The sequence below is a fragment of the Crotalus tigris genome, unplaced genomic scaffold (assembly GCF_016545835.1).
Source record: "Crotalus tigris isolate CLP2741 ecotype Arizona unplaced genomic scaffold, ASM1654583v1 scf7180000024167.7108832, whole genome shotgun sequence".
NCBI classification, from domain to species: domain Eukaryota; kingdom Metazoa; phylum Chordata; class Lepidosauria; order Squamata; family Viperidae; genus Crotalus; species Crotalus tigris.
In genome coordinates, this window is record NW_024100417.1 from 1,267,071 (window position 1) to 1,293,566 (window position 26,496).

Consider the following 26,496-nt stretch of genomic DNA (forward strand, 5'->3'; position numbering starts at 1 on the left):
ACCTACAACCACAATTGAACCCCAAATTTCTGTTCTTAAGTGAAATAGTTATTAAGTGAATTTTGCTCCATTTTACAACTTTTCCTGTCACAGTTCTTAAGTGAATCACTGCAGTTGTTAAGTTAGTAACACAGTGGTTAAGTGAATCTGATTTCCTCGTTGACTTTGCTTGACAGAAGGTCACGAAAGGTGATCAGGTGACCTCTGCAACTGTCATAAATGCAAGTCAGGTGCCAAGTGTCCAAATTTTGGTCACATGGCTATGGGGATGCTGCAGTGATCGTAAATGTATTGAAAAGTATTCGGAGACTACAGTTGGTCCAGAATGCAGCCGCGCGAATGATAGTGGGTGTTCCTCGGTACACCCACGTTACACCTATCCTCCGCGAGCTGCACTGGTTGCCTATTGGTCTCCGGGCCCAATTCAAGGTGGTGGTTATTACCTTTAAAGCTCTATATGGCTCAGGGCCAGGCTATTTGCGAGACCGCCTACTACCTCATAGTTCCCTTCGTCCGGTTAGATCCCACAGGCTGGGCCTCCTTCAGGTCCCATCGGCCAAGCAGTGCCATTTGGCGGGGCAGCGGGGGATGGCTTTCTCTGTGATGGCGCCCATGTCTTGGAACCAACTCCCCCCGGAGATTAGGACCGCTCCCACCCTGTTGGTTTTCTGCAAGCTGCTTAAGACCTGGCTTTTCCGGCAGGCCTGGGGTTTATAAAATCTGATCCCTGGATGAATGTTACTGTATTGTTTGTCTTGTTAAGTTATATTGTGTTTTTATTGTTAGCCGCCCGGAGTCCTGCGGGAGTGGGGCAGTCTATAAATTTCAATAAATAAATAAATAAATAAATAAAATGTGAAAAACGGTCACTGAAAATTACTTTTTTCAGTGCCACTGTAACTAAATGAACTGTTTTAAGTCAAGGACTAACTATATGGAACCGATAGCCCTATTCCAACCTGAAGGAACTGAACCAGAATTTTTTATTCCTGGAAATAGGGCTGCTAATAGAAGGCCCTACCAATGTGGTTTTGTTTAAAGAGTTTGACTGATATATTTTTCTTGGCTAGAAACTTTACCAGAGTTTATTATTGAAATAAGAAATTTCGAGATGAAAAGAGAAGTGTTCTTAACTCAGGCTGGCAATTACGCCAAATGAACCTGAAAACTAAATGCTCCAAAAATATATAATATCACTAATGCAATGACGTCCTGTATGACAGCTAGTCCAGTTTCCTATGTTTCTGCACATGTTTCTTCTATATTGAAAAGAATCACCTTTTATGTTGGGTGATAAATATACTTATTTGGTCTCTTTGAAGATAAGGAAGAATACTTAGAATACCTGATTTCTCAATCATGCTTTGAAATCTAGACTGCTTAAAACATATTCTGCTTAAAATATATTCTGCTGTGCAGTGCTGTCTGCCTGCCTCCCTGCCTGCCTGCCTGCATAATGGAAATTATGAATTTTGGAACAGAAAAAAGTGTTTCTTTTCTTTTGAAATGCATCTTTTAACTTAGTTCTGTGAACTGTTCTGTTGGCCTTCCTCCACATGTTATATTAATATTTCTGTTATTATTCACAGGTGATCTGAAGCACATTACTAAATTAAAGCCATGGGGTCTCTTTGAAGTATTGGTGGAAAAATATGAATGGTCCCAAGATGATGCAGCTGCATTCACAGACTTCTTATTACCTATGCTGGAGCTGAATCCTGAAAAAAGAGCTACAGCAGCACAGTGTCTCAGGCATCCCTGGCTCAACTTCTAAACACTCCAGTCTGATATGGTGGCCCTCTAATTGGATTACAGGATAAAATATATAAACACTCACACACACATGCACACATACACACACACACACACATACACACAGAGAGACATACACAAACCTAGATGTCCCAGCTGTCCCTTTTCCTTCTTCCAGGTCAACTTTTTCCTTGTTGATTTTCAGAGTGAAGCTTCTCCTTGAAGGCTTTTTAGATTTTAGATAAATCTAACTGTTCATGTGAGATTGTGTATTTGACTTGGTGGGGACTATTACTAGCCAGTGGACATCCAATATGATTTGCAATGATTGGAGTTTGCCAAAGAATTTTTATGGGAATGTTGAAATTATTGCATAGTCTCTTCCTTACACAGATACCTTACCTAAAAGGAAATCTTCATGGGGATAAAGTCCCTTAAGTATATTGCAGTCATCCCAAGGGGGATGTGACGAGCTTGTGAATCCCTCCTTAGCTCACTGACTCTGGGAGTCATTTCTTAGTGCACAGTCAGTTGCTGTGGCAGTAAGAGGAAAAATAGCAGATGGCACCAAGGTGGTAGCTCCATGAGGAGCACTAGATTCAACTAAATCCTTAAGTGTCTGCTCTGCTGCTTGGATAACTTTTTTTTTCTTATTTTTTTTGGACATACTTTAGCCATTGAATCTTTTGAAGTTTTATATATATATATATATATTTATATATATTTATATATAACTTACACATATACACACATGCCATTTTTGATTTTTGGTGCTCAGGGTAGTTCTGAGTCCAATAAACTTTGCTCTCCAAAGGTGGGGCATATAAACCTGAATAAATTTCACAAGGGAAATAAAATGAAAGAATGTGGTAAAAGTAACCATTTCTGCAGTATGTTCTATGCATTTATTGGCTGCAGAGGGGAGTCAGAGTACCCATATTCTATGCCAGGTCTGTCCAGTACGTAGCCTTGGGCAATATGTCACTGCCAGCTTGAGCTCGATAAAGTATTTCTGCAACCCAACCTGGAGTTCAAAAGTAGGAATTTACCAAGTTTGTGGCAGTCCACTTGTTACGTAGGTCTGCTTTATGCCATTGGTGTCATATTGGCCATGCGTGAAATTGTATTTTTATTAGAGAGCAGTTCTCCGAAAGATAGATTATATCCTTACTATAAAATAAGGAAAGATGGTATTAGTGCTATCTTTTCAACCTTGCTTTATGCCCAGACCTAGAACCAACAAATGTTAATGAATGTAATGTTATCAACTGTGTTAACTAGTCTAGAATGCTAGACTTTAGAAATTAACTTTTTAAATAGAATGCTGTTTTTACTTATATATTAACTTCAGGACAAATAGTCTTAATTTCTTTCCAGTAGAGATGAAGTGACAAATTCTGTTTTCAAAACCATTACAAACATACTGCTCAACAGAATATATTGTAACTTTTAAACTCTAAGAAGAACTGGTTGTGACTGAATCTTATCAGATTTTTTTTAACTGGAAGAATATAAAACACTTTTTAGTTTTACCGTAAGCATCTCCTAGACTATCCCTGGTTACTTTCTTTTAAATGTCTTTTGTATCCAGCTGTAATGATAGGTTTGGGGTAGCTGGGACTTCAGTTGCCTTCCCAACATGGACCAAATAGAATTTTGAGATTAGAAAACTCTCCAAGGCTGGAAAATGCTAGAGAACTGATACTTTTCAGGCCCTGTTTGGGACAATTCAGTGCATATGCCAGTAGCAAGGTCATTCTTTTCATTGTGTGACAAATCCCCATTTAAAGTCCTTTTAAGATGCTCCCCTTTGCTGAAAAAAAAAATCTGGTTAGCATGTGTTAATAAAGCATCATATCTCCTGTTTAATTTGGTAATGCTACTGAGACTGGGGTTTTAGCAAAAAGTTCGTTTCTGTTTAGAAAAGCTTAAATAAAGTTCTCTGGGCGTAATCTTAAAAGGAAAAAATGTTCCAAAAGTTTTAATTTTATTCATATTATTTGGGGTATCTTGCCTCCCGAAAGCACTTCTGTGCCTGTCTGTAAAAAGATTTAGGATAGGACTAGAATGTATGTTTGTATTTCCTTTCTGAATACTGTGAAGACATTTTGGCAAGAAGAATTGAACTTCTGGTGACAGTGTAGCCTCACTTGCATAGCCTGGCTATCTGACTAGAACGGGTAGGCAACCTTGGCTCTTTTGTGACTTGTGGACTTCAACTCTCTAGAATTCTGGGAGTTGAAGTCCACGAGTCATAAAAGAGCCAAGGTTGCCTACCCTGGACTAGAACAAGAGGCATCTCTTGGTTGTAATAAAGACTTGTTCTCCAATGAAGGAGACTGCTCACAGCTCTTTTGCACTAAAAGAGAAGTTCTGAGATAACACGAGTGGTAGCTTGTCTGGATTGTCTGCGTACTTCGTAGTTCACATCAGGTTCACTCAACTTCCAAATTGCCATAAAGTGCTCACTAACCAATTTGTACTTGTTTTGCTGACCTAAAACTAGAAGGAAAATACATTTTTATTCTTTCTATTGGGTGTATTGTCTTTTTTTCTTTGTAAATACAGCACAATAAACAGATTATCCAATAATCCACAGATACTTTGAATATGCTGTCTATGTTCACCTGAAGTATTTGTTGTAGAGCTCTTATCAGAAGTCCTGTGAAATATAAATGATTTACACACTCTAAGCATAAGCATAAAATGGCATGTAGAATAAGAGCAAACCTGTCACAAAGTTTAGGATTTTGTTTGAACCTAGTCAGTTTAAAAATTAAATACGAGCACTACTGATGAAATCCTATGGGTGCTAAATGTAGTTTTGTAAGTTATGGATAGGAGGAAGGAGAATTATTTCATTTCCAGCTCCTATAATGTTATTTGGCTTTTTTGCTCTTTATTTTTAGCCAAATTTCTCATCAGAGCAGTCCTTAGATCAGAGTGAGTTGGAGAGAAAAAAGCAGGGAAGTTAAATGCAACTACATTTAAGGAAAACCGTTCATTCCTGAGGCTAATTTTTTCCTTTTTTTTTTTTTAATGAAATGTGTGTGCCTGCACTTGCTTGAGCTCTTGCTAGGCTCCTCCGCATATGCTCTTTAGGAACCAGGAGAAGCAGCAGAACCTCAAATGAAGGCAAATGGAGGAAGTAAAACAATATCCTTCCATTTCCAGTGAATCGTGAGAGAAAGCCAGGATTCTGAACTCTAAAAGTATAAGTTAGGAGCTTCAGTGTTTTTAAAATTGCCAACACTAATGAATATGATGATAGAAAGTCACCTGGCGTAGTGGTATTGGTTTATTGGAGTGTCATATGTATGACTGTCAGTTGAGCATTAATTGAGTTTATATTTAGTGCAATGATCTTTTGATTCTTCCAACAAGTCTCCCTTGAAACCAAGTTAGCTGAGCTGAACATCCTTAGGAAGAAAGATGCAGATAAGATCTTCTGACATATACCATCTTATTTCTAGGTTAATGGATTTCTTGCTGTCAGTGAAATGGGAATGGGAAAGGACTTTTCAAGGATAAAGGGAGGTGTGCTCATAGGAAGAATTCAATCCTTGGATGATGAACTTGTGTTCTACTGAAGGGAGCAGCAGGCTTTGGGTTGTAGATGAATCAAGCGTTAGATGTGATAGATATAGTTCTTGTGGACATAGCATACTGTGCAGAGAAGCTGTTGGATAGTACCAAAAGCAGCAGTCCACATTAAAATTAATGATATTTCAGTAATCGGCCAATTCTGAAAACCAAATGTAGGCAACTAAATGCATATTAAGGTCCAGGGCTGCTTAAGCATCCTTAAAAACATCTGTTCCATGAATCAGCTAAAAGGACAGGTTGGCAGTTCCAGTGCATAGATAAAACAGTGGTGCCATGGGAATAATTTAGATTAGGCACTAATCTAAGACACTCTGAGTAAGTCAAACCTGCATAAGAGAGACTCCATTTGAACCAGAATAGAACCAGGCTGATTGACTATATAACATCAAGAAGATAGTAGAACAGTTCTCAAAACATTCCCAATTTCCTGGGAAAACTGACAAGTGCTCCCCATCATGATGTTTCAAAAAAATCCCATTAAGTGATAGACACATTGTTGAAGATGGGTTAATAGGAGAGAGAATAAGACAAAGGGTCGTGTAAGATGCACATCAGCAACATTTGAAAAAAGGCACAGTGTAAAGGTGTTTCTATGCAAAGGCATAGTAATCAGAGCCATTTAATTAAATCTCTGTTACAAATGATAACTTTGAAATGTAACAATCCAGAAGAATGGTGTCACAGGGATATGGTCATCCCTGAAACTGACCATTATAAAAAGATAAGAGCAGCATGCACTGGGATGGGGGTGGTCTCTATGTCACAGGGTTTGTGTGTGTGTGTGTGTGTGTGTGTGTATATACAAATATACTATTACCCCCTTGATTGAAGTGCAAACAGTAATCCTGAATAATATCTTGGTCCAAAAGCTCCAAGTTGTAACTCCTATATACAACCTAACTTTTTTTGGTTCATATTAACTGGACCAATGAATTAATGGGGACTGTACTCCATTGGTTTAAGGAAAGCAAAATCCCATGATTATGTCAATTCATGTATCTTAACAAGCCTGAAAAAAAAATACAATTCTGATGAGAAGGCTTGGGCAGTTGCCATATGTGCTACATAGACATTTTAACTTACACAGGACTCACAAGACCTAAAGGGTTACATTTTCCTGAAGTAGAGTTTGCAGGGCAGCATATGCCCGTTATAAGTAATATTAAACTGGCTGAATGGATGCAATATTTAATTCAGCAAAATGTTTTGAGGTCTATTATTAATTATCCATATATATTGGGCCCCACAGTTATAGAACAACGTACAAAACATTGCAAACAGGATGTGGAGATCAAAACCAATTAATGTCATGCTGAACAAAATTTACTTTGTCATAGTCGCCTTTTCTGGAAAAGCGCACTATTTTGCAGAATCGTTCTTCTATAATACAGACTGATGTGTCTAGATAGCTGGCAGAATCCACATTAGCATTCATGTGTGCCAAGTAGCTTATCTGAGTTCAAAGTCAAGTGGGGTGCTCAGTATTCAAGGGCAGAAGTAAGTACACTTGCGATTTCTTCAGTATTCATCTTCATTTATTTGCTTCCTCTGCAGGACAAAAGAACACTCCATGATAATTTAGAAAGTGTCATTTCCCCTCCCCATTTCTCCAAAAGCAGCTAATGGAATAATAACCCCTCTTTCATAGTCTAAGTCTGGGAGTTGAAGTCCATACATTTTAAAACAAACCACGTTTGGTCTAAATAGAAGCTGTGATGTCACATGCTACACATAGGATAGGATTTGCCATTAGCGCTTGATGAAGACCGTTGAATTTGTTGACCAAGCTTGACTATGGTTATAAACCCAGGGAAAAGAAGGGCTCTGCTTTGGAGTAACTTACTTCAACTGTATTACGGTAGCATGGCAATGACAATTAGTGACAACCAGGTCAAGTTAATATTTATATGTGTCACTAAAAAAGGGGGGTAAGTAGCATCTCTCAGCTTGAGGGCTTTACCAAGTTTTTTATAGCATCCTGAAAGCCATTCTCTGAAAATTGTAGAGTTTTTATTTTTAGTTTGTTCATTATTTTGTTTTGAAGTTTTGGTAATGACATCCCCAATAACCTTTTCCTTCTTCAACAGAGGGCACTGTGAAACCATTTTTTCCATGTTTTCTGACATTGAGAGAGAGAAAAAACACTGCAGCCTTTTTTTGTTAACAAGCAGAAAAGACACATTGATTGAACAGACAGGTTAAATCAGGGGTCTTCAAACTTGGCCCTTTTATGACTTGTGGACTTCAACTCCCAGAATTCCTCAGCCAGGCATGCTGGCTGAGGAATTCTGGGAATGGAAGTCCACAAGTCATAAAAGGGCCAAGTTTGAAGACCCCTGGTTTAAAGGAACATTTGGAAAACAGGTGAAAAGGCAGAAGTTTTAATCACCCATTTTGTTGCTTGAAACTTCTCCAAATGGGAAGATTGGCCTGACATTTGGGAAAACATAAATGATGCTAGTCCTCTATATAAAATGCAGAAATAATGTCCAAATTGTAGGCTTTTTCATTCTAGAATCCCAAGCCCCCTGAGCTGCACTAAAGGCCAGTGGAATAGTTTCATTTTTATCAAATGGGATTTTGCATTTTACAGATGTCTAAAACTTAAAACAGTGATGGGACACAAAGTAACAGTCTCATGTGTATCGTGCTATTTTAATTATTAGCTATAGAAAGGGAATAATTTAGTTTATACAGTAGCTACAAATACAGAAGCATGCCCGAGGTTTTTGTTTTAAACTTCAGAAGTCTTAAGGGCTTCCAAACAAAAACTTTGCAGAAGCTTTTGCCCTGCATGTTTTTTCCAATGATTTATAATGCATTCATGATTCTGCTCTGCTCCTTACCTGCCCAATCTCTCACTTGCAGTGAATTAGAATATTCTATTAAATGTATTATTAATCCCTGTACCAGCAGAGTCAATTATGCAATCACCGAACTCAGCCATTGCCAGGCACTAATACAGGGGCACATTATGGATTTTTACAGGAATAAACTGCATATAGCCAAAAAAAATTTGCCAATAGACATCTTGTAGCTTGCATGTATTGCCTTTTGTTGAAGCATGGAAGAAAAATAGGATACCATGAGAACAATTTAAATTAACTAAAAAAGAAAGGTTTTGACAATTCTAATGTGGCATGAGTGCTAATATTAATAATCTACGCACAAGACAAGCTTATGGACTTTTTATCCTTATAAATTTTATGGAACTAAATGTCCAAATCCTCATCATCTATAGTTCTTCTGTCCTTGCTGTTTTGACTATGGGAGGGGTAGGTTCCTCTGGGAAAAAAATTGGCTTACCTTTGTTTTCCACTTGAAAATCAGAGGGTAGAAGATTGTCTTGCCGGTTGCCAAGCACAAATGCTAAAAAAGAAAGGATGAAGGCATCAAGAATGCCGATGATGCAAAGGATATATGCCCAGCGCACAGTGCAGACTCCCAGGGTGTATTTGTCAGTCTTCTCTCCACACATGCGTTTCACCTCAGGGGAGTCCCAGCCATCAGGGTAGAGCAGGCAGCCAATGGACAAGCCCGCACCTGGAATGGAACGTGATGATATTGAAAGACACAGTTGCAACCTCAATATGGTATCTCCTCTCGTGGGTTTTTCATATAAAGTTTTCTGTTCAAGCTCCTGATTATGCAAGCTGGGCAAGCTATATAAATCTAATAAACAAACAAACAAATAAATAGGGACAGATGCAAAAGGAGGTTCAAGTGCAACTGATGGCATGACAGTACACTGTAAAGTACTTTCATTATCTTTTACCACCTTTGACAAATGGATAGTCCCGTTTTCTATTCTCTCTCTTTCGAAACTGACCAGAAAGCATGATACAATATTGTTTCTCATCTTGCTGTCTTTGCTAAAACCACAATTTCAGCCAAGCTTACTGAAAGCTTGAAGTAATGCAAATACAGGCTTAATTTGGGAACTAAAGAAAAGCTGTAGTCCTGGAAACTAGTGTTAGCGTCAGACCTTTTCTTCCCCGATTGAATAACAGGTCAGCCCCTTATCCAGAGCATAGAAGATATGTGACTACTTTTTGGAAATAAAATACTTATGATTAATACTTTATAAGCTATTTTTCTTAGATGAGTATAGTAAGAGAGATCTGTAACCTGTCCGAAACACTCATATTATTAGAGTTTAACATGAAAAGTAAAAAGAGGAACACATAATTTCTGTTCTTGGAAAAAGTGGACAAGCACAGGGCATTGAGAATTGCTTTTCTTACCATTTAGTTTATGATCACGTGATATTCTTGCAAGAGATCAAGAACTATGAAACTATTTTTACTTCTATTTTCCAGAGAAGTACAGTATTACCGTAGTTGACCCTTTCCTTTAGTTCCTTTAGTTAGGCTAGTTATTTGCTATGTCACATTTGCTACATTCAACAAGAAAAGATTTTAAAACATCTACTCATTCCCTTTCTTTGCATCCTGAGTTTTAATCTGTGGCATACAGGCAGTCCTCCTTTAACAACTGCCCTGCTTAGCAACTGTTTCAAGTTACAACAGTGTAGAAAAAATAACTTTAGGATGAGTCCTCATACTTACAATAGTAGCAGCATCCTGGGTTATGTGATTGCCATTTGCACACTTCACAGCCAGCTTCTGACAAGCAGAGTCAATGCAGAAGTGGACAATTAAACTTGCAAGTTGCAGTCACATGATGGCTTGCTTAACAAATACATTGTTTAGTGACAGAATCACCTGTTGTGGTCCTTAAGTGAGGACTTATTTGTATTTTAAGATGTAAATTTAAACAGCCAGGAATGTATATGAAAACATGTTGAGGTTTCCAAGGTACTGGATTCTATAGTCAGTATAACACATTATTATTGTTGTTATTGTGAAGAAGGTAAATTTTCAGATGAATGAGAGTGTGTTTCTTGAATAGACACGTCAGTAGTTGCCATAGCAATTTATTGATTTATTATTTTAAGAAAAGCTTTTATACTCCTGTCACTTAGGATCTTTACAGTCCTTCAGCACTGTGCTCTTCATCCAATGTGGGTTAATCAGAAGCCTTTTCAAGCCTCTTAAGTTATTTATGTTTGAGGCCAGCAGGAATTACAGCTTTCTTTAATGCCATGCCTGTCCTTACAGCTTATTCGAAATGCTGTTGCTAAACCTGTTGCCGTGCTGCCAGACTTACTTTAACCTCTCTTTCACTCAATGCATTTCTATTTGCTGAAGAAGATAATGTAACCAGGCTTTGTTCACTGGCATGAATATTTGAAAAAGGTTTCAAATATCATTACTGGCTTCACCATCTTCTTACTTTAAGATTGCTTTCTGCAGGTCTATTTCAGTATGGAAAAACTGCAGAGAATTTTGCTCATCTCTGGCATCCCCATTACAGGCAGGGCTTAATTAGCTTACACATATTAAGCAGGATATTCTAGGCGGAATGGAAAGTCATTACCTAATCCTGGCCCTAATTTGAATTTGTGGTAATTTTTAGAAGATGGAAAGCCAAAGTGCATTTCACCAAGCAAAGGATGCTCATGTTTTACATAACATTAAATAATGCAGCTCATTTATTTCTCTCAGAATGAGGTGGAAGAAGCAATTAAATTTAAAAAAAACTTTGCCACTAATAAAAAAAGCCCTTATAAATCAACAGACAGAAGGCAGGATTTATTTCATTTTGAATTTCTGTCTACATACTATTTCCCAAACAGCATCATTTAATTTTGGCTCTATGACCTTGTGTGTGTGCTGTGTGTGTTATGACTTGCAATGCTTGCTAGGCTCAGGTTTCCTTAAATATTATTTTCTTTCTATACCATTGCTAACAAATACAGGAATGCTATACATAGTTTTATATGTAAAGCCTTCCAATTAAAACTGTTTGGATCTTAAGTCCAAGTATTTTTGGTGAAGCTATTGTAATTAGGGCTATGTTTGAATCCAACCCACTATTTATTTTGAATTACTAAAACCTATACCCTTTTACTATTAAATATTGCAGTAGTATACCTTACCCTCATCATAATCTTCCTATGGCAACACTAGCACAAAATTATAGGAAGTGTAGTTTAACATATCTGGAAGGTGTCAGTTGATGGTGACTATTACATTGCCAGTTTTCTGTTATGAATCAAAATTTCTCCCTGTTTTACTTCTTAGGCTGCAACTATCTTGGTGATTTTCTGACTTTTCTCATTCATAAAAGGAAATACAAAGAGAAGCTCATTTTCCATTTGATCTCAGAAATTGCTAGCTGCTGATATCCTATATAAAGCATCTCCTTTTCATCAAAATAAGCAGCTTTCTTAAAACACATATCTCCTCTCTAGGCAATGCTAACTGCTAAATCTGCCTGTCAAAAGCATTGAAGATGGAGCCTTGATCATATCCTATGTTCTCCTTGCCCATTCCTGGTTTGTTTCAATGAGGTTTTAAATTAACACACCTTCTATATAGTCACTTCATGATTGCATCCTACAGTTTCACCAGAGACAGTGGGTGTGGCAGCCACAAAGAAAGCAGATTAAAAGGAAAAAAACATTAAAACATAACTTCATTTTTTAAAAAATCAAACAATCAGAAAAATTGCTGTTCTTCAAATAGATTATACAATTAACTATAATTGCATATCACTTAACAGACTACAATGTATTTAAAGAACAGGTCATCTCACTAAAATAAACACATTGCTAGCTGACATGAGAACTAAAGAAATTGAATATTTTGGTTTCAGTGACAGCACGTTCAGGAAGAAGCTGCCAATGGAACTTGAATCCAAATGACAGATGTATATCCACATGCTGAAAAGCATTGCATCATCAAGGAGCTAATATTTACTTTGCAGTACCACAAATCCATTTTGCTTTCTCATTATTAGGAATGATGCCAATAGAACTTCAGTCCAAATGGCAAATTTATATATTCACTTTAAAGAGTTGCCCCTTGCACTGCAAATCTGGGAGATAGAGCAAAGAGGTTCTGGTATTCCTAAGCATAATATACTTGAGCAGGAATCCCATAGCACACGGAAGGTATGTTTAACGGATGTCTTACTCTACCCCCCGGGTTCTCTATGTCCAACTCACATGCTGCCAGTTGCATCCAAGCACACACTTTGTAGACAGTGGCTGCATTGCAGAAGAAGAAGAGGCTGAAGCAGAGGATGCAGCCAATTATAAGGAAGGTAGAAATGCCCACAAAAAACATGGCTGTTTTGAAAGCACTTGAAGGGATGGTGCCAAAGTCCAGAGGGCTGCCCTTGCAGATGAGTTCACCAGTCAGGGCATTTCCAATGCAATAGGAATAGAGGCCAAAATAACCAGCTTGTGGAGTATCAATGCTGTCTCCAATCCAATAGGGCTGGATGAAAGTTACCACCATGATCACAGCAAAGCAGAGGGTGAACAGTGCCCACAAAACTCCCATGGCTCGAGCATTCCTCACGTAGTTGGTATGATAGATCTTTGCCGCTTCCTGTGCTGGAAGCATCTTTGCCATGGCTTCACAGAGAGATGGCTATGTCTTGTAAGACATGCCTTGAAGTTCAGGATCAAACAGAAAACAATTGCCTTCTCACTCCAGGAACTTTAATGAGGAGCAGCACATAGGAAAGCTGAATCCAAGGAAGAGGGGCTGCAAGGTTGGCTTTCCACCTCCCTGATAGATCAAGATTCTGTGAAGCACCTCTTCCCTTTCCCGTGACTCTTTGCCCCAGCTCCAGATGCTCAGATGACCATTTGCAAGAAAGGCTATTTGTTTCAATGCTGAACAGCTCGGTGGGAGGTGCTGGAGCCTGAAGAGTGCTTGCTTAGCCTTAGTTGCTGCTGCTGCTGCTGCTGCTGCTGTTCTTCCTCTCCCAACATCCTACATATCTGGTGTTTTCCAAGAAGTTGGCATTCCCGCCCTGTAGACACTACAGTGTGTAGAGGGAATATCCCTCCTGCTTCCAAGCAGCGGAGAGGAAGCAGCTTATTTGTGGGCTCTGTTTCAGCACCACAGACAGCGATTGGCAGAGAAAGCCAGGAAGCCCAAGACTGATGTACCGACCAGGAAACACTGTTTCCGATTAATTGGGGACACACATCAGAGGGCAATCACAGACATCCTTGACTAGGATAGATGGAGATTAATCCACCGTCCCCATTTCAAATTAAGTATTAACAATTATATTTTGGAAAATAGTATGTTCCTGGATAGGACATATAAATCTTGTTCAATATAGAGTTAACATAAAAGCACATTGTGTTCATCCTACAAAAGAGAGCAAGATGCCAATTTGTACAACATCAAGGATGTGCTGGTTGTTCCAGGTATTGGCTTTAAGGCTGGATTGATAAATCATACTAAGCTATTATGTGATTTGTATAGTTTTGACCATAAACATCTCTAAACAGTACAGTTAGTTCACTAAATATTATGCAACCTTGTTAATAGTGTCTAACAAATAGTAGGCATGTAAATCATGGTTAGTGTAATGTATGAACATTCACAAAGTTAACATTTCTATATTCCTATATTAACTCTGTATTATTCTTTCTTAATCAGATCCCCTCTAGATCTATGCTCCCAAAATATGTATATATAAGCAAAAACCTAAAAAACTATTGAAAAGTATTTAAAAAATCCTTAAAAATTAATATATGCCTATCTAAATCTATCATAATACAAAACACTCTCAAATTAAATGCTCATTAAAATTGGTTTGAAGCACAGTTGATCATCTGATGGATTTTAATTGCTTCAGCACAGAGCCTAGGAACATTGTATATTGTAGCAGGATTAGTGTCTGAAAGGAGTAGAGAGATATAAAATTGTCCTGTGTGCACTGGGTATTTATACAGTATTGTTGAGATGAGGCTAGACAAATGTTTCTGCACTATGGATACTGGAGGAGCACATGCCCTATTACAGGGGTCCCCAACCTCTGGGACATGGACTAGTATTGGCCCATGGTCTGTTGGGAAGCAATGGGTGAGTGAGCAAAGTTTTATTTGCGCATGCATGAGAACTAGGTTGCTTGTGAAACCATTCCCCCACCTACCCCGCCCGTGAAAAAATAGTCTTCCACAAAACTGGTCCCTGGTTCCAGAAAGGTTGGGGATCACTGCCCTATTGTTTCAGTATGTCCAGAGTCACAGGACCATTGCCTCTTTGGGCAGGGAATTTTTCTGTATCAACTTTCAAGGACAGCTAAGAAGAGAGCATTGCACCATGCCAGAATGAAGGCTCTCCAGTGGCTACCTACTTACCAACTTACTTTGAGTTTGGTTAAGTAAATTATGAAAGAAGCAGAGTACCTGTTGGATTCACTGGCAGTAAAGTTTGGAGATGTCTCTAAGTCCAATTAGCACTCAGTGTCTGCTATATGCTGCTTAATAAGAGCTTTAGCCTGGTCATATCCAATGCTGAGTAGAAAACCTGGAGAAGAGTCACTGCCTTTTTTATATGTGGACTGAAAATCTTTCCCAGAGCAAGGCCAAGGGGAAAAAGAAATAGTTCGAGCCAATATCTGAGCATGGTCATCCACACTCTGGCTTCCATACTCTGGCCTCCATTTTCCACTTATCTTCTTACTCCTGGAACTTTAATGAGAAGCAGCATATGAGGAAGCTTTGAGCACTAGCTGGTCTTCCCTGCAGTATTGTGCTGACCCTTCTGTTCCATCAAGTTTGCCCATCAGAAGGAGCAGTGCATCATGGGTGGCAAAATGCAGACCACCTATAAGCAGAGATCCCAATTCTTTAGCGGCAAACAGACACACATAATTGTCGACATGACCAAAACATGAACCTACTACTTGGAACTCCCCAAGTATAATGTTGATGTTTACTTTTGTTTGGTCCCTGATTCTTCTCAGTTGGAATAGAATTAGGGAGCCAGTTCCTTGGCTATTTAATTTGTACAAATGTGATTGGTATTTTCTAAGATGGCCTCTTGTTGCTGCAGCACATCTGGCCATTTCTGAGGATTTCTGAGAAGCCAGGTGTTCCAGGCCATCATGGCTGGAAGACCATTGAAAGGGAAGATACAGAACTTTAAAAGTACAGCCACCTCAACTTGATATTCATCAAATGTATTGGAACAATTGGCTAAAAAATGGAAAATACGAGATAAGCAAATAAAAGCATGAGGAATATTCAGACAGGCTTGGAAAAATCTTCTGCCATAAACTCTGGCTAAGCTGATGAGTTGGCATGACTTCCTCATGGTCCTAAATGGTGAAAAACAATTATCATCTGTTGTCAGTGTAAAATTGTTTAGGCTGTTGCATTGTAAAGAATCTTCTTGAAAACAAATGTGTGCCTATTTATGATATAACATGGCTTATATATTTATTATTCCTAATTACATGAGAATATTTAAACGAATATGCAGGAATCATATCAGTCTATTCGTATTTTCTCAAATCCTTGCAGAGAAATGTCACGCTCATTGTTAAACTAAAACCAGCATCGACCTTACCAGAGTGTTTGTTTTTTCTCTGTAAATACTACTTATTTCTTGACATGGCTCCCATAGTTCTCAGTCAGGATCAGGTTAGTATAGGCAGTGTTACATGTCTAGATTGAGAATAATAATTCTGCTAGGCATTATCAACATGCATCTTACTGGCTGATTAGTCCAGGATTACATAACAAATATTTGGATGCTGAGAAAGTTCCAGTAGGCCACATCTGTTGTTGGTTCCAGGTAGCTTCTTGTTTCAGGCAACCTGGCATGCAACTTTGAGAAATAAGGTGTCTTTTACACATGTTATTATAGCAAGATTTTTCCACTAGACTCTGCTGAACTTCCTGTATCAGTTTTGTCTGATAGAGTCCCTAATAATAGACTGGAAAAATTCTTATCACTCACTGCCAGCTTGGCTACGCTGCCAAGCTATACAGGTGTTCAATTGGTCCAGATGGCTCTAGACTAGAAAAGGTTATGCTGTATAAAAGTATTCTAACATAAATGATGGAGGGTGGGGGAATTCTAGGATTCTCTGTTCCCTTTTTAAATAAGCCCAACTAGAAAGGTATTAATTCAACAAAGGTAATAATAATAATAATAATAATAATAATAATAATAATAATAATAATAATAATAATGTGTGATGATCGATAATAATAATAATAAAAATGTTGGAAGGGACCTTGGAGGTCATCGAGTCCAACCCCCTGCTCAGGCAGGAAACCCTACACCATTTCGGACAAATGGCTGTCCAGTCTCTTCTTAAAAACTTCCAGTGTTGGCGCATTCACCGCTTCTGGAGGCAGGTTGTTCCACTGGTTAATTGTTCTAACTGTCAGGAAGTTTCTCCTTAGTTCTAGGTTGCTTCTCTCCTTGATTAGTTTCCATCCGTTGCTTCTTGTCCTGCCTTCAGGTGCTTTGGAGAATAGCTTGACTCCCTCTTCTTTGTGGCAGCCCCTGAGATATTGGAACACTGCTATCACTTCCCCCCTCGTCCTTCTCTTCATTAAATTAGACATACCCAATTCCAGCAACCGTTCCTTATATGTTTTAGCCTCCAGTCCCCTAATCATCTTTGTTGCTCTTCTCTGTACTTTTAAGGATCAAAATATTATTAATGAACTGACCTAGACCAGGGCTTTTCAACCTTTTCACCCATTGTACTACTTTTAGGATATGACAATATCCGAGTACCACCAGTCGCCTAGCAAGGTGTCAAAAACTTGATGACCCCCCCCAAAAAAGGAAAAAAGTGATAAAGTGCAGGTAGTCCTCGATTTACAACAGTTCGCTTAATGACTGTTTGAAGTTACAATGGCACTGAAAAAAGTGCCCCCCAAGCCACAGCTGAGCAAGACACCTGCCTGCCCACCCAGTGGCGCTCTTCCTCCTGTTCGAGGTTTCATTGTTGTGAGCATTTCTGTTGGACATTGGCAGCGGAGGTGGGGTGGGGGTGTTTGGTTTTTATTCCACCCATCTGCTGGGTGGTTGCAGCAGGTTTTGGTCACTTCACATGACCCTGGGACACTTTGACCGTCATAAATATGAATCAGTTGCCAAGGATCTGAATGTAAATCACAAGACCCTGGAGATGCTGCAACATTCCAGCTGATCGGCGCTTCTTCTGGGCTCAGCAGAAGTGCCAGGATAAGCGCCAAGCTCCAGCTGGAGCCTGGTGCTGATCCTGGTGCTTCCACTGAGCCCTGACAATCCCGAAGAAGCGCCGATCAGCTGGAAAGCAGCACTGATCCTGGTGCTTCCACTGAGCCCTGACAGCCCTGCAGCTCCAGCCATCTCTCACTCAGGCTTGTGCGGTGCTGCCACCAGTTCAGCTCATTCCTCTCCCCCGCTACCACTTTTCTAGGATGGTCGCATACCACCTGCCAGGTACCAATATACCACAGGTGGTACCCGTACCACTGGTTGAAAAGCCCTGACCTAGACCACACATCACACTAAATCAACAAGGCAAAAGCTGTAACATTACACTAAGCCAGAAACCATGATTTTTCACTACAGTGTCTGGGTTCACAAACACATTCAGCCAAATCCTAACAAAGGATTGAGCAAAGTTTTTCCAAGTTTCACAGAAAACTAACATACTGGGCAGAGATGGAAAATTCAAGAAGGACACAAATTACATATCATATATCATGGTTTGCTGAACATATCACACTTGTTAGATTAACATGTAATACTAAACTTTGAATCCTAATAACTGGCTGACCTCATAGAATATTCCAACTAAACCCAAACAGGTCACAAAAAGGGCTTCCGGAATGTATGAACCTATTGGTGTAATGACCGCCTTGCTGATATTGAGGGTCCTGATCTCTGCAGATTTCAAATCAAAAAGGACTTATTCTTAACTTAGTATTCCAAGCTTTGGAGACTGCAACTCTTATATTTTGCTTGTTTCTTTACTGTTTAGTCTGCTGTTTCTTTCCAATTCAAGTTTGCTATCACTATCATATATTTTCCTGAGATGCATTCATTGGAAGGAAGGATTCATGTGACTTTGACAACATGCTTTATAAACTGCAACTTCCAGGTAGCTCTGGACTCTCATCCCAAGAGCCTTTGATTAATTCATTGGCTGCCCAGAATCAATGGATAGACTTTGGATTTTGTTATTGCTGACACTTGCCTTGGCAGAGTCTTCTGTTCATCCAAGAGGACTGTTTCTTAACTTAGTAAGTGAATGTGAGGTATCCTTGTTTTAATCCTCCCAGAATTATCTTCTTTTAGGTTTGAAGATGTATACAGCTAGGAATAATTTGCTCTTGTCCTATTCTTTTATTTTAAAAACCTGCAGCATTATTATTCAAGTGATAATTGAATAATATGCTGCAAATAATCACACATGCAATCAATCTAGGGTACTATGTAAATCAGAATATAATCAGAGATCAATATCAACACACGACATACCATCAAAATTCCTATGAAGTGATTATATAGCTGGTATAGGCCAATATAACCTGATTATTACTCTGTGTGAAAGAATATTTTTACAGAGAATGTAGTGATGAATCTAAACAGTTAAAGCATTTCACAAAAGGACACACATAGAAAAATGAATGTACAAATTGCTGAATTAACCATCTTGTTTCACACATGTGATCTATGTTTTCCTCTAGGACAATGGGGAGCTATGTCTTCACAGTGTACAGTGCAAAAGCCGCTGCTGTCACCGAAAAACCGGATTAAGTCTTGCTCGCTGTGCAGACAAGGCAGCTGAAAACCAAGAATGTTCCCTAAAGGTGAGTGTCACTTTTTAAAAAAAAATTAGATGTCCATCGTGAAAAGATCGGAGAGATATATTCTGTTCAGCATGACAGCAATTAAGTGTTCAGCTAGCAGCATAGAGGACAACTTTAAAGCAACAGTGATATGCCATTCTTGCGTAAAACAAACACTGTGAAATAAAATCATATATTAAGCCATTGGTATCATTATGGTAGGGAAATGAATAGTTTAAAAGTGAAAAACATTTGCATGGAGAAACATATGTTAGGGGATTCATAGCTTTTTTTTAAGGGTTTATCGATTTTCTAGTTTTACATTTAAGTATTTAAAAAGCAACGTGGCAGCTGGATTAATCAATAATTCAATAACATACAAGTGTCTTTAGTACAAATCTTAAACTACCACATTAAATATTTCTTCTCTTTTTCCCTTAGTATTCACTATCTCATGTTTAAGCTAATACAATTCTTATTACATCAATTAAGTAAAAATAACATTGTTACTTTATCAATAGTTTTTAGCTTATACATATCCTAATTGCTTTTACATTCAATCTTTATAGACAATCAATATCCTATTTATTTGTTTTCCCCAATTTTTAATTTCCCATCAATATTCAAATTTAACTTTTAATATTTATACTTCCAAGTTTTAAATGAACAAAGTTTTCTTTATCTCAGTTCATAGCATAATCTAGTATTCAAAGTGCACATCTTGTCTGTTTGAGTATATTCTATTTTAATTAATAACATAACATCCTCACTAATAAATCCAAACCCCAATTTTCTTCAGCCTTATTCTAGCTTTCTTTCTTTGCCTTCCATGTGTATGCTTTTAAATCATCAAATAGATCTCCCTCTGTTATTGTATATATTATTTGAAATAAAAGAGACCATCCAATCGCCATTATTTTGGAAGGATTGACAAATTGTCTCGCTATTATTCCATCTCCCCATAGTTGTCCTGGAATGTTTATCTTCCCTTCGGTCTGTTCTTCTTGCTCCTCAGATTTCTTCTGGTTTATATAGAAAGTCTTTTCCATTTTCAATGTTATCAGTCCCTTTTGTGGATTTTCCATTAACTGTGTTTGTTGGTCCATTCAATCCTCTATCATAGTGTTTGTTTGTTCCACTTCTTCTATTGTGTTCTGTGTAGTTGATTCTTTAATTGTAGTCAAAGGGTTTGAATATCTAGGCTGACATCTTGTTCTTTTCTATAGTGTCTTTTTTTCGTCAGAAGCTGTAAGAATAGTTTCATGAATTGCTTTCGACATAGAAAGAATGTGTTCCTGATCTTCATCCATATTCTCTTAGTAGTGTATTAAATTAGAAGCTTTACAATCAGGGAATGAAAATAATTTTATCACTGGGTATAGAACACAGCTGAGCTTCTCACAGCTGATATCTGCCAAGGTTGAAGGAGTCTTATCTGGGCTTCAAGCCAAGTCTCTTTTAGACAATAACAGGCTGTAGTATCAGATTTAGCCACAAGATGTCATCAATGCCATTTAAGATTTTTTAAGTCCAAACTTTTTATATATTTTTTTTCAGTTTTACTTCTTTTTTGTAGGTAAAAACCCAAATCTTGATTAGGGATAAGAAATCTTTTGGTCCCCAAATTTTAGAAACATATAAATCCAGTTAAAATAAGGTTATTCTTTCAATGTTTTAAATTCCCCTGGATAGTCAGTCGCCGTTGCTCTTAGAGCAGTGGTTCTCAACCTGTGGGTCGGGACCCCATTTGGGGTCGAACGACCATTTCACGGGGGTCGCCAAACAATGCAGTCCGCCATTTTTTCCCCCTTTTCCTTAGCTGTGCTACTCCCTTTTATTCTATTGGCTTTTGAAAGCCAATAGAATAGACTCTCTTGAATAGAGTCTAATTCTATTGGCTTTCAAAAGCCAATAGGAATTGTCCAGGCTGTCTCTGCCCTGCTGAGCCTGCCAAAAGTTCCATTCTGCAAACGGTGCTGCACCAGTTGAGTAGTCCTCGACTTAGGACCGGTTGAGTAGTCCTCGACTTACGACCGGTTGGGGGTCGCGGCATTAAAAAGGTTGAGAACCACTGTCTTAGAGGGTGGGATACGATTTCCCTTCCCTCTCTCCACAGGGGGGAAAATACTTTGGGCAGCTTATACAGGTAGAAAAGATAGGTAGGATTGAAGAGAGGTTCAGATCTCACCCAGACTCATTCGTGCTGCTTTAGAAATGCCTGGAGCTACTGCCCTCCCAGGATCAAGTGGGGATCCCCTCCTTACTTGTCGCCCCTACAGGGTGACTTTTGACCCTTTCCAGAGTCCCCCAGTGGTGCATAATTGAACGCGGAAGATGGAGCTTGCCTTAAAGCGGCCACGGAAGTCCAGGGGATTCATAGCTTAATGTTGGTCTATATCCCAGGCTAATATCTTTGCTTTCTGCACCTTGGGAAAAGTGTCCATGACTAGGGAGAGGCTGATATGAATAATAGAAAAACTTATATTCATTGCCTCAATGGGTCCTGTAAGCCTGGAGATAATGATTGTCTATATCTTTCTGTTTCTTGCAGAGTCTATATGACGTTTACTACAAGTGCCCTTGTGAGAGGGGCTTAATCTGTGATACTGATCGGACCATTGTGGGAAGTGTTGTCAATTCTGACTTTGGCATTTGCAAGGACCCATCAAATAAAATCAGCAGTGAAAAAGAAGAAAGAAAGAAGTATGATGGATAAATTTACCCTGGCTCCTTTAAGTAGCCACATAGCTATTATTACTTTCATTGCAAAACAAATTCCTATGCTTTTACATGCTGCTCCAATAAGCATGCCTTTTGTTTATCTAGATTTTAGTTAAGGATGTTTTTTTTTTTTTTTGCATATTTGGTATTGTATAGCAAGAAGTAATATCCGGAACTTGGAACCAAATACGGGATGGAGGAGCCAGTGAATGGAGGAAAAATCATTAGGTAAAAATGCCATGGCTATAGCCTAGACTGGGAAGCTGAAACAATATCCTGACAAAGTATCTGAATCGACAGGTGTGAAGATACATCTTCAAAACCTGTTACTGCTAAACATGTTCATTCTCTTTTAATGATGAATATCTTGCCCCTCAGTACTACATTTCTAGAATGAATAAGATTAAGATGGGAATTTATCTTTCACAAAATCGGAGTGTGGGAGATAGAAGTAGTTTTCAAACTCACATGAAATTGCAGATCAGGAAGTGAACAAAAAATAGACAACAACAGCAACCAACGAGTAGAGAAAGAAGACATATGATAATTAGGAAATGATTTTTTTTTAATTATTAAGGCAGTGATTCCCACTCTGTTCTGATAGTCTAGCAATGTAGTGAGTTCTCATAACTAACCTTCTCTCTAAGGGGCTTCCAAATTTTTCACAAGAGCAATTAAAGTGAGCTAGAATGAGGGATAACAAGTGATTGGGTCAAAAATACACCAAAAACATCATGACTGGAATGTTCAGGTCCAAGTCACAGTTCAAAAGTATCAGTAAAAGCTCTTCCAACCAAGCTGGCCTCCTGTCATTTGATGGACAGCTCTATATAGGTTTCTTTGTAGCAACATGAATAGGGTTCCTATTGCCTTCTTTGGGATATTTTGTTCAACTTCCCAGTCTAATTGGCAGTCTTAGTATGACCTACAAGAGTAGCAACTGTGTTTAGCTTCCAAGACCAGACAAGATCTCCAAAGCACTGCCATTTCAAACATGCAGGACTTAATTAAATGATGTTACATTTATCACAAACCAGTATTTGCTGTCCGTCCTATCTGCCTGCCTCTCTCCCTATATAACTACTGCAATATGTCCTAGTTTGAATCATTTGAAAGCTGCCATTCTTTTGGAAATGACTTTTGGATGAGAGTTAATAAAAATATACAATCGAATGTCTTGCCATTCTTCATGATTTGTCTCTCACACACACCACTAACACATTGTACTATTTCTGTCAACCATTTCATTTTAAATTACCTGCTGCTCTGGGTAATGTTTAATTGTGATGACATAAAAGCCCAAATGAAAAAACCTAGAGGTCATTATGAACTGCTTAATTTTGGCTTTTACATCATCCCGGTTAATCATGAAAGAGAACAGTGATGCTTAGAAGTAACTTAATTAAAAAAGGGTTATAAGAGTAATATAGAGATAAACAATAGCTAGGCTGAAATACCACACTAAATCGTAGTTTGTCAAATAAGCTAACCAAATGACTTGGTTAACACATAAAGCAAAGATTTAAATAATATTTTCTGAACCACATTAAGCAAACAGTCAAGCAAGTAACTTAAGAGGCAGCCCAGTCAGAAGGAGAGTGTCAAGAGAAATGGATGAAGACAGGAGTGTGCAGCAGTTGTGGATTTGACTTCAAAAAAATGAACTGAAGCATCCCGTATGATGCATGAATGTATCACCTGCCTGTGGCATCTTAAAATATATGTGCTTTTCCCTGCAACCTAAAGGTACACAGCACTTCTTTTGGAAGGGTCATGAGGGCATTTGTGAAATAGTTATTCAGAAGGACACAAAGATCCACTCCAAATCAGAAGACAAGCAAGCCTACAAATTCCTTCACTCAGAAACCAAACAGTAGTATCAGTAGAGATAGAACAGGTTCAAACCTTACTAGGCCTTATTCTGTTCTGGAGAATTCTGAGCTGGAGTAGATGCAAGGCCTCCCAGTTTGGGGAATGTTGGTAGCAGCTGATGACATCCCATAGTGAATCAGAGCCATGGTGGCATAGTGCTTGGAATGCAGTACTGCAGGCTGACTCACTGCTCACTCCAAGAGTTTGATTGTGACCAGCTCAAGGTTGACTCAGCCTTCCATCCTTCCAAGGTTGGTAAAGTGATCACATCAGCAGAATGGAATCATCATACATATAACATCATCACATGACACAAGTATGTAAGTCACAGCATTTGCATGATTATACCAAATGGCAGCCTCATCATATGTCCACATTATCTCTCCTGTAGACATCCATGGGAGTAATGGGAAAAAAAGGCGAAAGAATGGCTGCTCGTAGGGAAGGGCATTCAAGGAAGGCTGAAGCTTTGGAAGGCTGAAAGCAGACATCAGGGAAAATCAGTTTCAACTGTCACTGGCCAAAGAATAAAGGAACCCTGGTTGTCAAAGTCCACTCAGATGGAAGATCATTCACAGAAGTAATGTGTTGGTTTTTGTTTTTTTTTTTATTCCTGAGAACACTTACAGCTGGAACCAATTATCTTTGGGAATGTGACTTGTGGAATTTTTATCTTTTGGATTGACTCAGACACAAGTACTACCTGACTCCTTGCATTCCTGGTGAAAACATACAGTTTTACAAACAGGTTCAGCAGGAACTGAATTTCTAGATTTATTGTGGTTTTGTTTGCTTTCTGCTGGAATTTAATCAGGCTGTGAAAATACATAGAGGGAAGACCTGGGAAAGTTTTGGAGTGAAATCACTGAAAGGTTGTTTCCAATGCTCCGATACATAATAGAGAAGTTATGGTTAATATTTGTGGTGGAATCTCCAGTTAGACTGGAGGGAAGTGTTAAGAAAGGTGCAAGTTTAGAGTTTTTGCATTGCAGAAAGTGGCCCAGGCCTGACCTATCCCCAGAATCCTCAATGTCTTGTCTGCCTGTTCCCAAGGAAATGCAGTCAGTCTGGTGAGTTTCTTTAAAATAGGTGACTAATATTCAAGTTTCTGTTTAAGACTATTTATGAGTGGTTTAGGTTGCTTGCACCTGTCAGTATTCACCTCTCAGTGACAGAAAAGGGACTGCTTTTTAAAAAAAAAAACTCTTCAGACAAGGGCTCTTCTGATTTGGGAGAGGCAAGAATATCTGTCTCTTTTGTAGTTTTTTTTAATATAGAGACAGAAAGGCATTTTCTTCTGTTTGCCAACCCATTTTATTAGTCTCTTTTTTCCTCTGTACAACTGCCCCATTCAAATGCTGTTGTCACTTTCTTCTGACTCAGCAACGGGAGGAGAGTGAAAACTACCCATGGGTTCCTCCAGGACATGGTCACTGCCCTCCACACTGACATTCGGAAGGGGGTGGAAGCTATGATTGGCTCTCTGAAGGGGAGAAAAACTATGGCCGGTCTCATCGGTGCCCAGGAGAGGGTGAAAGCTTCCGCCACTAGTCTCATCAGTGCCCATGAGAGGGTGAAAGCTGCCACCATTTTCAATGTGAGAAGTATCAGAGGAAGACTCAGTGGTTGGAACTAAAGGCTGGTCAACAAGGGAGGCATTGGCAATCTGGCTTTGTCTGGTGGATTCAAGAGGATAAGCACTGGGCTCAGACCCCAGAGTATGCCCGCTACTGATCCTGCTCTCTTCCTTGTTTATCTTCAGGCTGAGGATCACTTTGCAAGCCTGAGTCTGCACGTCTTCTTCAGGATGGACAATGAGAGCCAACAAGCGCTCAGAAAGGCGGGAATTGTCACCAAAGATGATTTCATGGAGGGAGTTTTTGTTATAGTCCCACTGCATTGACAGGTACTGTGGAGACTGGCGCCCTTCGCTAAGTCTTTCCAGAAGTACTAACATCTCATAAAGCAGATTCCCAGGTTGAGACGTCTGGAAGAGGTTCAGGAAGTCAGTGGGTGCCTTGGAGAAAGAGATGAAAAACACTTCATTCCCAATACTTCAGTTCAGAGCCTTCCTCCTCATTCTTCCCTCTTCATCAGCTCAAGGAATGAAAGGTAACACTAACCCTGGCTCTCCTATTCTCAAGCTGGTCATCACATGTTATCACAAAAAAAGGAAGGGAAAATAAGATGTCAACTTGTATAAATTGTTACTGTATATAATTTTAACATCATAATTTAAATAAAAATGCCCTGAATTTTGTTAAATGGAAGAAGACTGTGACCAAGTTCTCTGCATGCTAGTTCAGCCTATTATCCAAGAGAAGTGGATGGGCAGTTTCTCCATTGTTAAGTGTCATCATGCATTACCTGTCCATCCTTTGATATAGGTCAGATCCAGATACAATATGATAAGGTTTACAAGAATACAACTGTACTGTTACAGGGTATAATAACATTAGCTTGAAAGCCTGCCAGAGCTTTCCTCTGCCTGTCTTATACCAAACATAATGAAAATAGCATTGTTTTGAATTTTTTCCCACATGCTTTTTTCTTTCCTGGGACTGAGTTGTCAGTTATTTTCTCTTAATGGCTCTCCTAACAACTCTTTGTCAAGGTTATTTCTGCACTCCTCTACATTATCTCAGATAAAGATGAGGAAGAAATGCTATTTCTGGATTGGGGCTAGAAGGAGCTTGCATATTCATGATGGGTAACAGGGACAAGGTTGGATCAAGGGGATGCCAAAAATATGGCAGCTAAGTGCTTGATTATGCCTGTCCTCTTGCATCGGAACCCAGAGAATGTAGATAGATTCAGATTTAAGGAACAGCTGAGATACGTTCTGTAGGATCTGGAAGTTCTCC

General features: G+C 38.9%; 4 protein-coding genes across 18 annotated transcripts in view; 2 read left to right on the top strand and 2 right to left on the bottom strand.

The window, feature by feature from the left end:
• The window catches only part of SRPK1 (SRSF protein kinase 1), a 35,805-nt gene extending 31,522 nt beyond the window's left edge, over window positions 1-4,283 (top strand). For all 3 annotated transcript variants that reach the window (XM_039323279.1, XM_039323280.1, XM_039323281.1), the window contains one exon: window positions 1,590-4,283. In XM_039323279.1, coding sequence (XP_039179213.1) covers window positions 1,590-1,774 — 185 coding nt within the window. In that variant the 3' untranslated portion in view covers window positions 1,775-4,283. The remainder of the gene's footprint in view (window positions 1-1,589) is intronic.
• Window positions 3,554-14,217, bottom strand: LHFPL5 (LHFPL tetraspan subfamily member 5). The gene is made up of 3 exons (XM_039323285.1): window positions 12,431-14,217; window positions 8,665-8,901; window positions 3,554-6,906 (listed from the first exon to the last, which is right to left on the bottom strand). The coding sequence occupies exons 1-3, from the start codon at window positions 12,840-12,842 to the stop codon at window positions 6,890-6,892; spliced, it is 666 nt and encodes a 221-aa protein (XP_039179219.1). The 5' UTR covers window positions 12,843-14,217; the 3' UTR covers window positions 3,554-6,889.
• Window positions 14,218-18,332: 4,115 nt separating this feature from the next.
• Window positions 18,333-22,933, top strand: CLPS (colipase). The gene is made up of 3 exons (XM_039323404.1): window positions 18,333-18,490; window positions 18,938-19,060; window positions 21,591-22,933. Exons 1-3 carry the CDS (start codon window positions 18,407-18,409, stop codon window positions 21,753-21,755), a joined length of 372 nt encoding a protein of 123 aa, XP_039179338.1. The 5' UTR covers window positions 18,333-18,406; the 3' UTR covers window positions 21,756-22,933.
• LOC120299022 (armadillo repeat-containing protein 12-like) overlaps window positions 21,882-26,496 on the bottom strand; it is a 63,946-nt gene continuing 59,331 nt past the window's right edge. For all 13 annotated transcript variants that reach the window (XM_039323391.1, XM_039323398.1, XM_039323396.1 and 10 more), the window contains one exon: window positions 21,882-25,649. In XM_039323391.1, the coding sequence (XP_039179325.1) occupies window positions 24,984-25,649 (666 nt within the window). In that variant the 3' untranslated portion in view covers window positions 21,882-24,983. The remainder of the gene's footprint in view (window positions 25,650-26,496) is intronic.